The sequence below is a fragment of the Carassius gibelio genome, chromosome B15, assembly GCF_023724105.1.
Source record: "Carassius gibelio isolate Cgi1373 ecotype wild population from Czech Republic chromosome B15, carGib1.2-hapl.c, whole genome shotgun sequence".
Lineage (NCBI taxonomy): Eukaryota > Metazoa > Chordata > Actinopteri > Cypriniformes > Cyprinidae > Carassius > Carassius gibelio.
In genome coordinates this window covers 8,765,548-8,778,042 of record NC_068410.1, presented here as the reverse complement: position 1 = coordinate 8,778,042, position 12,495 = coordinate 8,765,548, and the positions used below count along the sequence as shown (strand labels likewise).

General features: G+C 36.4%; 1 protein-coding gene across 6 annotated transcripts in view; it reads left to right on the top strand.

Moving 5' to 3' along the window:
- The window catches only part of LOC127972518 (protein furry homolog), a 55,482-nt gene extending 43,019 nt beyond the window's left edge, over positions 1–12,463 (top strand). For 3 of the 6 annotated variants that reach the window (XM_052576070.1, XM_052576069.1, XM_052576072.1), the window contains 15 exons: positions 1,079–1,258; positions 3,150–3,320; positions 4,111–4,185; positions 4,267–4,437; positions 5,990–6,193; positions 6,387–6,530; positions 7,579–7,754; positions 7,885–8,125; positions 8,432–8,581; positions 8,724–8,822; positions 8,908–8,991; positions 10,451–10,468; positions 10,721–10,831; positions 10,964–11,169; positions 11,271–12,463. In XM_052576070.1, coding sequence (XP_052432030.1) covers positions 1,079–1,258; positions 3,150–3,320; positions 4,111–4,185; positions 4,267–4,437; positions 5,990–6,193; positions 6,387–6,530; positions 7,579–7,754; positions 7,885–8,125; positions 8,432–8,581; positions 8,724–8,822; positions 8,908–8,991; positions 10,451–10,468; positions 10,721–10,831; positions 10,964–11,169; positions 11,271–11,529 — 2,289 coding nt within the window. In that variant the 3' untranslated portion in view covers positions 11,530–12,463. The remainder of the gene's footprint in view (positions 1–1,078; positions 1,259–3,149; positions 3,321–4,110; positions 4,186–4,266; positions 4,438–5,989; positions 6,194–6,386; positions 6,531–7,578; positions 7,755–7,884; positions 8,126–8,431; positions 8,582–8,723; positions 8,823–8,907; positions 8,992–10,450; positions 10,469–10,720; positions 10,832–10,963; positions 11,170–11,270) is intronic. The other 3 variants (XM_052576073.1, XM_052576071.1, XM_052576074.1) reach the window with 1 other exon arrangement.
- The last annotated feature ends 32 nt before the right edge of the window (positions 12,464–12,495 follow it).

Below are 12,495 nucleotides of genomic sequence, written 5' to 3'. Positions count from 1 at the left end.
TTTTATATAATATTGTAATATTTATGAATGTTTGGAATGAGCTTTAATTAGCATTTTCAGTGATTATCATTTAAATTCAGTTTGTGATTTTTATGCATTGATAATTTGATTATCAAACCTTTTTAACCTTTCTGTTTAGCTTTATCTTTTCCCGTTTTTGTAATTTTAATACATTAAATTCAACTTATTTTATTTCAGTTAGTGGTAAAAGCAACATTTCTCATTTTTTAAGCTGAAGTTTTTCATTTAATATTTATATTATTTTTAATTTAATTGTATTCATATTTATTAACCTTTAAATGTAATGTCTTTTATATAAGAAAACCATTTTTAATAGTTCAACTTTTAGTTAACAATAACACTGTTACAGTGCATTACAAAAAATGCACAATTTGCATTGAGTATTGATTGCAAGATAATGGTAATTGAAATATAGCTAAATAAAATCAGGATCCAATTAAGAATCAAGAACTTATGTATCTGAATTAAAATAGAAAAAATAGAATCCTTCAAGGACACACCACATAAAGACTAATCAGTAATAATTTAACACTCGGTAGCTTTTCACACAATATTTATTCTGGGCGCTTCTAAAATTATCCTCAACGATCGCATCTAACTGGCTCATATCGTTCAGCCTAAATTTGCTCATGACATAATAGTGTTTTATAGCATTTCTACTGTAAACTTCAAGCTGTCTTACATCCTTAGTAATACCACTGGTTTTCCATCTCTCACCCCTTCCTTCGGAGGGAGAAAAAAACTAGAGAATTAAAAAACACGACCTTGTGCCAGGGCTATAAATCCAAAGGCACACCCAGCAGCAGTCTATAAACAGTCAGTCCTATTGGCTGCTGTCCACATTACTGAGGCCTTCAGTGTGGCCTCACAGCAAAGACACTCCTCTGAACTTCTGCTTCTCTCTCTGCGCTCCATGTTTATCTCGGCAGAAGAAGAGACAGCTACTGCTCTTGAAGATGGATTGACTGTATGTAATGCTTTGGGAGGTGAGCAAGTTTCTGAATGTGTCCTTTGAGAATAACTTAGTTCTGTTTTGTCTTTGTTTCTGTGACTTCAGACTGCACACTGGAAGGAGGCCTTGAACATATTAAAGCTGGTGGTCTCCCGCTCAGCTAGTCTGGTTTCGCCTTCGTCCCCGCAGAGTAACGCATCCACTGTGGATGTCGGGCGTGTTTGGGACACACCCTCCAAAGCCCTGCCTGGAAAGACCCTTGACTTTCACTTTGACATTTCAGAGGTATGACATGACTGTATCTATTTCCTTTTCTTTGTTGTCATTAAACAGAACCAGCCAAAAGTTTGGACACTGAATTTATGTTACTCATGATCTACAATACCCTGAGGCTTATACAGAAATGCTTGAAATCAGTAGTGTAGCAACCAAAGACTATCCAGCGTGCATGTAAACTGCTTCAGTACTGTTTAAAAACCTTCCCAGTTGGTTGGTTGAGATGATGAGTGTGCAGCTGGAATGAGGAGAAAGGGTGGTAGCTTTGGTGGTAAGTCAAATGTTAAAATGCTTTTAAACATTTTTTTGCTCACTATGTAATTTCCATACTTCCTTTTGCTGTCTTTTATTAGCTGATTTATATTATATTATATTATTTAATTTATATAGTACTTAAATGCATAACACAGGAAAAAATTAAGAATGAAAAAATACTAAATATTATTTTATTATTAGATATTATTTTATCATTTGCCTTTGAAGGAGCTAAAATGGTTTTAAACATTAAATTTTTGGTACCTACCATTTGCTTTATTTTATAAGTAAATAATAATAAAAAATATATATTATATTATATTATATTATATTATATTATATTATATTATATTATAAAGTATTATTGAATTTATATAGTACACTTAAATGCATAACACAGGAAAAAATTAAGACTGAAAAAATTCTAAATATTATTTTTATTATTAGATATTATTTTATCATTTGCCTTTGAAGGAGCTAAAATGGTTTTAAACATTCCATTTTTGGTACCTACCATTTGCTTTATTTTATAAGTAGATTTAAAAATTATATTATATTATATTATATTATATTATATTATATTATATTATATTATATTATATTATATTATATTATATTATATTATATTATATTATATTATATTATATTATATTATATTTATATTATATATATTATATTATCCATTTATGGAGTACTTTTAAATGCACAACACAGAAAAAAACTGAATAAAACACTAAATATTATTTTTATTATTAAACTTTTCTCATTTAAAAAATATTTTCTCATGTAAAAATTATTATGAAATAGAAATTATTTTTTTTAATTGGTGGTGTACATTGAGTTAGTGAAGCTGAGATGGTGCATAGTGTGCAAAAGTGATAGGATTGATCCTCGATAGGATTGTCTACTTTGTAGTTTGTAGTCATTCTTTTTTTTTTACATTTGGTCCTCTGTGTTAGTTTTTTTTTTTTTCATTATTATTGTACAGTAGCATTTGTAACAAACTCTGAAGGTTAGGTTTTCTGTTTAAAACTTATTGGAAACATGAACAACCCGGCCTTTTAAAAGTGTGGGAACCTAACAGGGAGCTATTTGTGTAGTGCATGAATTCCAGGAAATGATGTCAATCCGGCTGTGGCGCTTTGCATCCAGAGTGGAGAGAGCTGAACAGCCCTTCTAGAGTCTCAAAGCAGACTCCTCTGCCCTCTGTCAAATACCTCTGGGATGTATTTAGCCTCTAGCAAGTGGGCAAGACAGTAGGAAAAAACCTCAAAACTGACAGGGAACTCAAAACATGCCCCATTCCATCCCAGCAGAAAGGATTTCACGGGAATTAAGGGCAGGTGAGCTCAATAAGGGAAATCCTGACATTCCCCCAAGCTTTTGTTTGGCTCACTTTATTGAAGTTCTGTTTTTCAAAGCTCTGCTAGGAAACGCAGAGGAGAAGGACCATTGAGAATAGACAGCCAGTTTTTCCAGCAGGTTCTAAATTGTTGGTCAGGATCTAAGGCAACTTGATGTTAGCGAAGGGAATGCGCCAGAAAGAAGACTTTTGGGCTGAGGGCCACAAACTCATGACATGAAAAGAAAAGAGCAGATGTGAAATCCCTGGGCTTAATGGTGTGCGACATTGTGTGTGTTTTAGACACCGGTGATTGGCCGGCGATATGACGAGCTTCACGGTTCTCCAAGACAAGATGGGAAGGATGGAGGAGGGGTTACTGTGACACGCAGTACCTCCTCTACATCCTCGGGCTCCTACCAAAACAACCACGTGCTGGTGCCTGTCAGCTGGAAACGACCACAGTCTTCACAAGTAAGCACTCAAAAATACACTCTTTGAAAGAATTTAAATATGCATTTCTGTATCTCCTATATTGCAGTGTTTTAATTTATTATTTTATTTAAATGTAATTTTATCAATTACATTAAATTATTTTTTTGTCATTTTATTGTTATATGTTTATTTATTTTATACTTAATTAATGAATTATTTAATTAATGTTTTTTTATTTACACTTAAAGCTGCGGTAGGGAACTTTTGATGCTCTAGCGGTTAATAAACAGAACTGCTTGCGTATTGCGGAAGAACATCGTAGCCGGAACTATTTCTCTCTGTTTGTCTATGAAGAATCACAAAGGTACTGGGTTACTCCGCCGCGGTACCCCCGAAGCAATCTAAAATAGTCCGAATATAAACATTTATTATAGGTGCACCCTAGTGATTCAGGACAAGCTAAAAACACGGTTTGGAAAATGGATTCATGGTGTACTCGCTTATTATATACATTTCTCTACATTTTGAACACAAAGTTACGGACCGCAGCTCTGATTGGTTTATTTCTTACCGGGAGCGGTCTGTAACTGCAAATGGTAATAGGACCACTGGGAGGAGCCAGAGGAGCTTGATTTTTTCACAGATTATCTGTCTCATATTCTACTGTCAGGACATAATGACAGGTTTAACAAATATGTAAAAAATATATTCTTACAAAAGTTACCTACTGCAGCTTTAATTAAAAAAAAAAAAAAATATATATATATATATATATATATATATATATATATGTTTATTTTTTATTTTTTTTATTTCTCTCCCAATTTAGAAAAGAACTCGTGAGAAGCTGGTGAATGTTTTAACTTTGTGTGGCCAAGAAGTTGGACTCACCAAAAACCCATCTGTAAGTGACGTATATATGTTATCCATCCAGTATGAAATATTTAAACATATGTCAGGAATCATTCTTAAGCACTTCCTACAGGTGATTTTCTCATCCTGTGGGGAACTGGACCTGATTGAACACCAGCCCAGTCTGGTGTCCTCTGAGGACGGCACACGGGACACAGAAAACATGGATGACACCACTTCAGAACAGCAGTCCCGTGTATTCAGAGACTTTGACTTCCTGGATGTGGAACTGGAAGATGGAGAGGTGAGCAGATATAAAAAAAAACCCCAAAATGATCACTTGCCTCTTGTGAAATCATTTGAATTTCAAATTACTTGGGCTATCTTTGTTTTGACTTCAGTAAAGTAGACCTTTGGGCAAAGCAGTGCTGAGCATTAAACTTTCGCAAAACTTTTTCAAAGTATCAGTCAGAAATAAACTGTGGCAATGTTTGCGCAATACTACTGTAACTTTTTTTTTAACTCTTTGTAATACGTTCTCCTCTCCTTGTTTATGTCTGTGCCATCAAGGAGATGCAGGTAAGCACAGGAATCCACCAGTGTTGTGCAAGATGATTTTGTGTTTTTCACAGGCTGTGCATTGAAATGCATGTCTATAACTCTCCCTGGAATCATCTTTTTTTAAAAGAAATTTCAAAATACAATGGCACATCAAAACAGATTAAGTTAATTTAGATTGGACAGATGAAATTCTAACCTAAATTATAATTTATGTATCTGTTTTTTATTTATATTTTGTATTTTTTTTATCTTTTATGCAGCTTCTGTGAGCATAAAGGCCCATTCACACCAAGCACGATAACTATAAAGATAAAGTTGGAATCATTTTCAGAACGATTTTTTCCAGCTGATGAACGATACAAACATTGATAGCCAATCAGAATCCATCTTACTGTAACGAGCTCGAGAATTTAAAGCGGCAGACGCACGTTCGTGATATCGTTTGCTGGTGTGGATGCTAATATTGTTATCTTTATAGTTATCTATATAGTTATTGTTCTTGGAGTAAACGGGACTTAAGAGACTTCTTTCTAAAATCGTACTGACCCCAAACTTTTGAACTGTAGTGTGTTTTAGAAAATGTACAAATTAGGTAATTGGTGGGTAGCATCTGTAAATGTTTAGTCACTCCTTATGTGGGTTTTATTATATTTCAATATGTTTGTATTTTAATAGCTTGGCCATCTCTAGATTGCATTCCTTTGAAATCATTAGAGTCAGTTCATTGAGGTCATTCCCCAAATTTGCTGAAGCTTCCATGCCACAGAGACTTAAAAGGGCAGATTCAGCCTTTTAAATAAATTCTCCCTTGTGGATAAATTTGATGAGTCATGAGTCACTGTAATAGTAGCAAAGACTTTTTGCTTCTTTGCCATTTTTGTTTTGGTCAAGTATGATTATGAAAGAAAATAATTAAAGTAGTGCAGTAAAAGCGACTTTTTGAGTTCAGTGTTTAAGAGAGCTGCCAAAGGAAAACATTTTCTAAACTGCAGAACTGGATCTGTGAAGGAATGTGGATGTTGTCTCTCGACTGATGTCAAGGCATGTGGCTGCACTGATAACTTGAGCCTTCAGGCACTTCATTATTTACTCTACAAGAACGAGAATGTTTAGAAATGTGTTCCTGTATTGTGGTTTCCTTTCAACCTTCATACACGGAGAGATATGCTTCTATAACAATCTCACAGACTGAGCACCTTCACACATACAGCATGCTGTAGCCTATGAATGTGTGTGTTTTGAAGTCTGGTTGTGTGCCATATACCAATTCAGAGGACTCTTTATTTCTCTGACAGGGTGAGACAGTTGACAGCTTCAACTGGGGTGCGCGGAGGCGCTCCATTGACAGTCTGGACCAGGCTGAAGTCCAACCAATGGAGGAGGACAGCCAGCTCTCAGGAAGCTCACCAAGTCTGTGTCCGATCGTCCATGATGATTCTGACGAGTCTTCTGAGGAAGAGTCCCTCACAGCCAGCCAGATCCTCTCAGCCTCACAACTAGTAATGTTGCATTTTTGTTCATTTTTTTGTACACTTTTGACTCAATGGGATAAAACAGGATAGATATTCATTGGGAAATATTGTATTTTATCTATTAGGATTTAATTGGATTATGATAAGAGGTATTTTTTTACTATCCTGTTTTATAGAAATGTCTATGTCTAATTAAACTCTCTTAAATCACTTGTTTCAGAACGTCAGCCTGTCTTCTACTGAGGAACTAAACCCCATGGACTCCCCTCCCGTCTCCTTTGACAGCACTCAAGCTGACCAAATTCCTCTTTCCACCCCAACGCCCAGCTTTGAGATCTCACTACCCGAGGGATCGAACCATCGGGTGAATAAGAGCTTCAAAATGGCTGATTTTTGGGGGCAGACACATTCCTATCGCACTTCTGTTCTGGAGTTTTTCTGTTAACACGGTTGAAAACGAAATCTCTTTCTGTGCTTGGTTAATCTGTCTGGCTCTGCTTTTAGCATGGTTAGATTTTAGTGAGTAGTTTGCTGATACTATTTTCCTGTTACATGCTTATTTAGGATGGGGGCATTAGATTAGAAGGGCATAAAAAGTCATTCTTGCTCTTCAAAAGCATCAAAAACCATTTCTCTGATAACCGCTTTTCATCTTCGAGGCCTACCAGAGTCTCAGATGAGCCACAAGGGCAATGTGTATGGCTTCTGTCTGTGTGGCAAGGCTATAACATCACTCACATGTTAAATGCTAGGGTTGCAAATAAAGTGTACCCATTGCCTGTGGCCAGAAACATGAGACCAGACCAATCAGATATTGGTCCTCCAATTTTTAAAGGTCTCTTATTATATCTGAATTTGAAATGTTTGAAAAAATTCTTTATTAAAAAGCACTAAAAAGAAAAACGATTCTCAACATGAAGAGTTTTAATTTTGAAAGGTCAGTGAATATTTATTTATAAATAAATGCATTGTTTTGTGTTTTCTTATTTAAATGTTTATTTATATTAATATATTTTAAAATAATACATGTATTATACATTTTTTTAATAATGCACAGTTGGTTGGACATTTTTTTTTCCTTAGACACCCTTATTAAAATAAATGTAATAATTAAATCAGTGTTTTAATAAAAATGTTAAAAACATTTTTAAGAATATTCGACAACAAAAAACGTTTTGCAGAAATTATGGAGCCTACATTTGGAGGAATAATTTCTGTATTTTAGCCAAAGAAGACAACTTAATTTTCGTTTAATTAACAATTAATCAGTCTGTCACTAATACTATCTTTATCATCTGAGAATGGGAAATTCAGCCACACAATTTGATCTTTTCTTAATATAATATTTTCACAAAAGATGTTTTCGTTGCCATAAATACCTATTGCTTCTTATGAATCCTATCCGAAACTAGACTGAGGATTCAGCTGAAGAAGAAGAAGAAGAAGAAGCCATTGTTAACGAGAACGATATCTCACTCTGCATCTGCGAGTCGCCGCCTGCCTTTAGTTGTTCTGACATCCTAACAGCAGACACACCCCAGAAGAAAAACAACTTCTTTACTGACAACGAGACAAGCTGTGTACCCAGGTACTGTGAGCTTCAGACTCTCAACATACATTAGTCTGTCTGGAAAAGTCAGACTGATCTCAAGTTTCTCATAGCTGATGTTTGAACTTTTTTTCCCTCACCACATAATTCTATCCCTCGCTTCCTCCAGTGGGTTCGGAGACCCGCAGAGCTCTGTGTTGCAGGCAGAAGAGGAAAAGGAAGAGCTGTTGCTAGAGTCCCGTTCCTCCCCTCCGCCTTCTCCCTTTTTCTCCGCCATCCTGGCCGCCTTCCAGCCGACTGTGTGCGATGATGCAGAGGAGGCTTGGCGCAATCATCTTAACCAGTTGGTGGCAGACACGGATGGTTCCTGTGCGGTTTACACCTTCCAAGTCTTCTCCTCTCTCTTTCAGGTAACTCATAGAGATACAGTAGGTTATCACTGGTCCTTATTATATTGATTTAGGCTTCAACAAAGCTCATTAAGTGAATGAATCAACTGATACTTTTTAAAATCCCAAGTGTTGCATGCTGTATTATTGATGTCAGATGATGTCGATTTTATTCATTAACTTGGATTTTCTTTGGTTCATCACACAAAGCTGACAACTCAGTAGTGCCAAAGTTTTAGAAGAAATGGCTTTGATTATATTCTTTTGTTACTGACAACATGCTGGTCGGGGACAAATTAAAGAGGATGTATTGTTTCTGACCTCCAGAGTATACAGAGTAAGTTCTGCACCCTGACTTGTGATGCTGCTGGTTATCTTGGCGATGGCCTTCATGGAATCGGAGCAAAGTTTGTAAAGTCATCCCAGATGCTGACATCTTGCTCCGAATGCCCCACGTTGTTTGTCGATGCAGACACAGTGAGTTTCAAGTTTGAATATAAATCATGTCAATGCTATATGCAGTATACAAACTAGTAAATAACCAGCCTTAGTGTTATATTCAATGTCTCGTTCAATGTGTATTGTGTGCAGTTTATTTTCTCTTAAATATGTGTTTCAGATTGTGTCTTATGGGCTGTTGGAGAAGATGAAGTTTAGTGTGTTAGAGTTGCAGGAGTATCTAGAGACCTACAACAACAAAAAGGAGGCAGTCAAATCAGTATGTACAATAAAGCATAATTCATTTCTTACTGACCCCAAAGCTTGTTCTGTTCAACTCACTGTTATGCCTGTGACTCTTCCAGTGGCTACGCAACTGCAAGGCCAGTTTCCCCAAATGCACTGGAGATGGAGTGATCACCTATCAGCCCGCTGAAACAGAGGAGAAGGTATGAAACCTCAGCTGGATAGTCAGCCATTCCAGAGAAAACTAAGGAATAAAGGATATGTATAAAGGAATGTCATTATAATTGAAGTACATGATCAAACTGGAGCTTTAACTAACAGTTCTGCTGTCTAACACTTGATGCAATCCTAAAACTACAGTGTGGCAGGTTACCACAAATAGTGCATATGTTTCTGTCATTCTTTATTCCCTTGTGAAAAAAGAAAAAAATAGTACTTGTGTGTCAATATTTTAGTATGGCAGCATTGTCTAGTGATTGAATGCCACTGTAATGTCTATGTCAATGTACTTCTTATATTTTCTGCATTTCGATTGTTCTGTGATAGCTCTGTGAGTGACATCTCTTTTCTATCTGTCTGCTCTTTAACTTTAAAGGCATAGTTCACCCGGAAAATTTAAATTACCCCATGATTTACTTGCCCTCGTTTGACTTTTTTTTTTTTTTTTTTTTTTTTTTTTTTACGAATACAGTAGGAGTTATATAAAAAAAAATGTCCTGGGTCTTCCAAACTTCATAATGTCAGTGAATAGTGATCTAGATTTTGAAGCAAAAAAGTGCATAAATCCATCATAGAAAGTGCTCCACATGAGGATTTTGATTAAAGCCAAGTGGAGACTGGTTTTCCTTTGCTGTAAGCAAAACTTGGTTCTTGTGAGACTAGCATATTCTCATTGGAGCTTACGCTACACCTACTGTACGTCCTACATTATCCGCTGGAACACCACTCTCTTGTGAATGTGCGTAGGACAGTTAGAAGAAGCTAGAGATTACAGTTTGTAAAGTTTTTAATATGGGTATTATTCTTAGACAAATGCATTACACTCAGAAGGTCTTTATTCACCAACTTTTGCTACAAAATCTCAAACTCTATTCACTAGCATTATAAAGCCTGGAAGAGCCAAGACTTTTTTATAACTCCAACTGTATTCATCTGAAGGGAGAAAGTCATATACCTAAGATGGCTTGAGGGTGAGTTAAAATGTATAATTTTTATATTTTGGTGAACTATCCCTTTAAGCCTGTGCTGTGTTGATTCACAACAGCGCCCCCTAGTCTTATGTTTGATAAAAGGGTCTTTTTATACTGGGCTTTGAAGAAGTTGAAAAAGTTTATTTCTCTAAAATTTAACCTAAAGTATTCATACTTTCTAGCGTTCAAGTCATAACCAGTTAAAGCAATAACAAAGGCATATGGTACCAATTTTTTTTTTTTTTTTTTTTACCCAGCACAGTCCCTGTGCAAAAATAAAAATAAAGAGGGCGTAGTTGTAACCCTTTTTCTTTCAGTGATTGTCTATTCATTTTTTCTGCTCATGCATGATGGAGCCATTGCTCATGCTTTATATTGCATGTGCCACTGTGCTGCATGATTTCACACTATATTCAAAACTTCTCTTCCTTCTTCACTTCTCACCTTTTGTCTTGCAATGCCTGCTTTATAGCAAATGGAATCTCTTGCAGTAAGTTTTATAAAATCTTTTTAACCTCATGTTTTCTTTTTTGCTTGTTCCAAATGCCCATATTATCAGAACATTGCCAAATTGTTTCACATGCCTCACATTTTTTACACTAAAAACACTGTTTTGCTAACACACTTGTATCCTTGTTAAAGATTTGTTTGGTTTCCTATGCTGTAACTGTTGTGTAATAACTTCTTTCTCATATGCTGAAAAAATTGAAAGAATTTTAATTTTATGCATGTTTGTTCGCAGCAACTGGAGCTTTGTCAAAGACTCTACAAACTCCACTTTCAACTGCTGCTGCTTTTTCAGTCTTACTGTAAACTGATTGGCCAAGTTCACGCTATAAACTCTGTACCAGAGGTATGTTGACATCAGTGTCTCAACATCTGAGTTTGATTAAGACATTTGTTACTGGAATAGAAAAAGTCTAGCTGGCAAACCGTACTTATTTAGGACCGAGCCCGGTGTGTGTATAAATGTTCTCACTTTTAGCTTCAGAACATGTCCAGGGAGTTGAGTGAGTTGAGGAGTAACCTGCGGGCAGCAGCAGCATCAGTGGACGATGAGACAGCAGACGAGCAGAGAGATCCTACCACTGAATCCCCCTACAGCTCCTCTGAGACAGCTGTGCAGGCCATTCTAGAAAGCCTAAAAACCAACGAGTTCTCCAGAGCCATCCGTTACATACAGGAATGCAGGTAAACTTCCCACCTTTTAATTTATTGATAACCTATTCAGCAACAGAAAATGAATGCATTTGGAGTAATATGCAGTGCTTTGTATTATCACTTTGTTTCAGGAAAATTTGGCCAAGTGACATCTTCGGCAGCAGCTCTGAGAATGAGATCCAGACACTACTCAACATCTATTTCCGGCACCAAACTCTGGGTCAGACGGGAACCTTTGCCCTGGTCGGTTCCAAACAAGACCTGTCTGAGATATGCAACCGACTTACTGAGCTCAACTGCGAGATCCGAGACATGATTCGACGGGCACAGGGCTACCGGGCCATCACTGCCTTCCTTCCTGACTCCAGCGTGACCGGCATCAGCCTTTGAGTCCAACTTTAAGGGATCAGGCGGGAACTGGCCTTCTATCCACCACTCCTGTCTGAAGTTGCTGCTTTCCTCTAGTGCACTCATCACTGTCCTGCCTCTGTGCACCCTAAGAGCTTCAAGGATGTACAGCTAATATAGCTTAGAAAACTGCATCAGGGGACACAAAAAGAAGTCGAATCCTTGGCTTTTTTGTACTACTATATATGTAAGGGGTCGCCCCCGGCTCTGAAATGGGGCCTCTATTGCTGCAGGCATCAAAGGTATACCAAAGCTGTACGAATGGCTCCTCCTGCTCACATCTACCATTATACGTTACGGGAAAATGTGCAATGCCTCACACTAAGTGAAACTTTTCATTTTAGAGAGAATGTTTTGAAACTTCAGTGCTCTCAGCTACTTGATGACTCATAAATGTTGTGTTCTTGCTTTTTTTTTTATGTTTAACAAGATCAGACATTTCACCGTGTGCACCCCTGCCTCGGCTTTTATCCGTACAGAATGACTGTAACACAATTCAGTGCTACTGTCAGAAAGACCTGGATGCATAAAAGGGTCATCCAGAACTTATTTATGTATGAGGGTATTTGATTTTACTAATGTCTTTCTACTGTTTAGTTTTAGTTGCTTCTAGAAGGTTTATTTATATTCTTAAAAGAAAGATCATCATGTTTTGATCATCATAAAATGGTATAGTTTTATAGGATGGAATTATGTATATTCTGTCTATTGAGATGGCCAAGCATTCAAAGGTATGTACCATAAGAAGAAATAGAGATATTTATGGAATAAGAATTTATTTTAAATGAAAGATTGTAAATAGTAGTTGGAGTCTAGGCCATACTTGTATGATTGTATTTTTATCGTTTCATTTTGCTGTCTGCTGTATAAAGGTGTGCATGCAATAAATAGATCAATAAATAACATTTTAAAAAGATTGTGGGTGTTTTTATTTTAATACTTATGTGT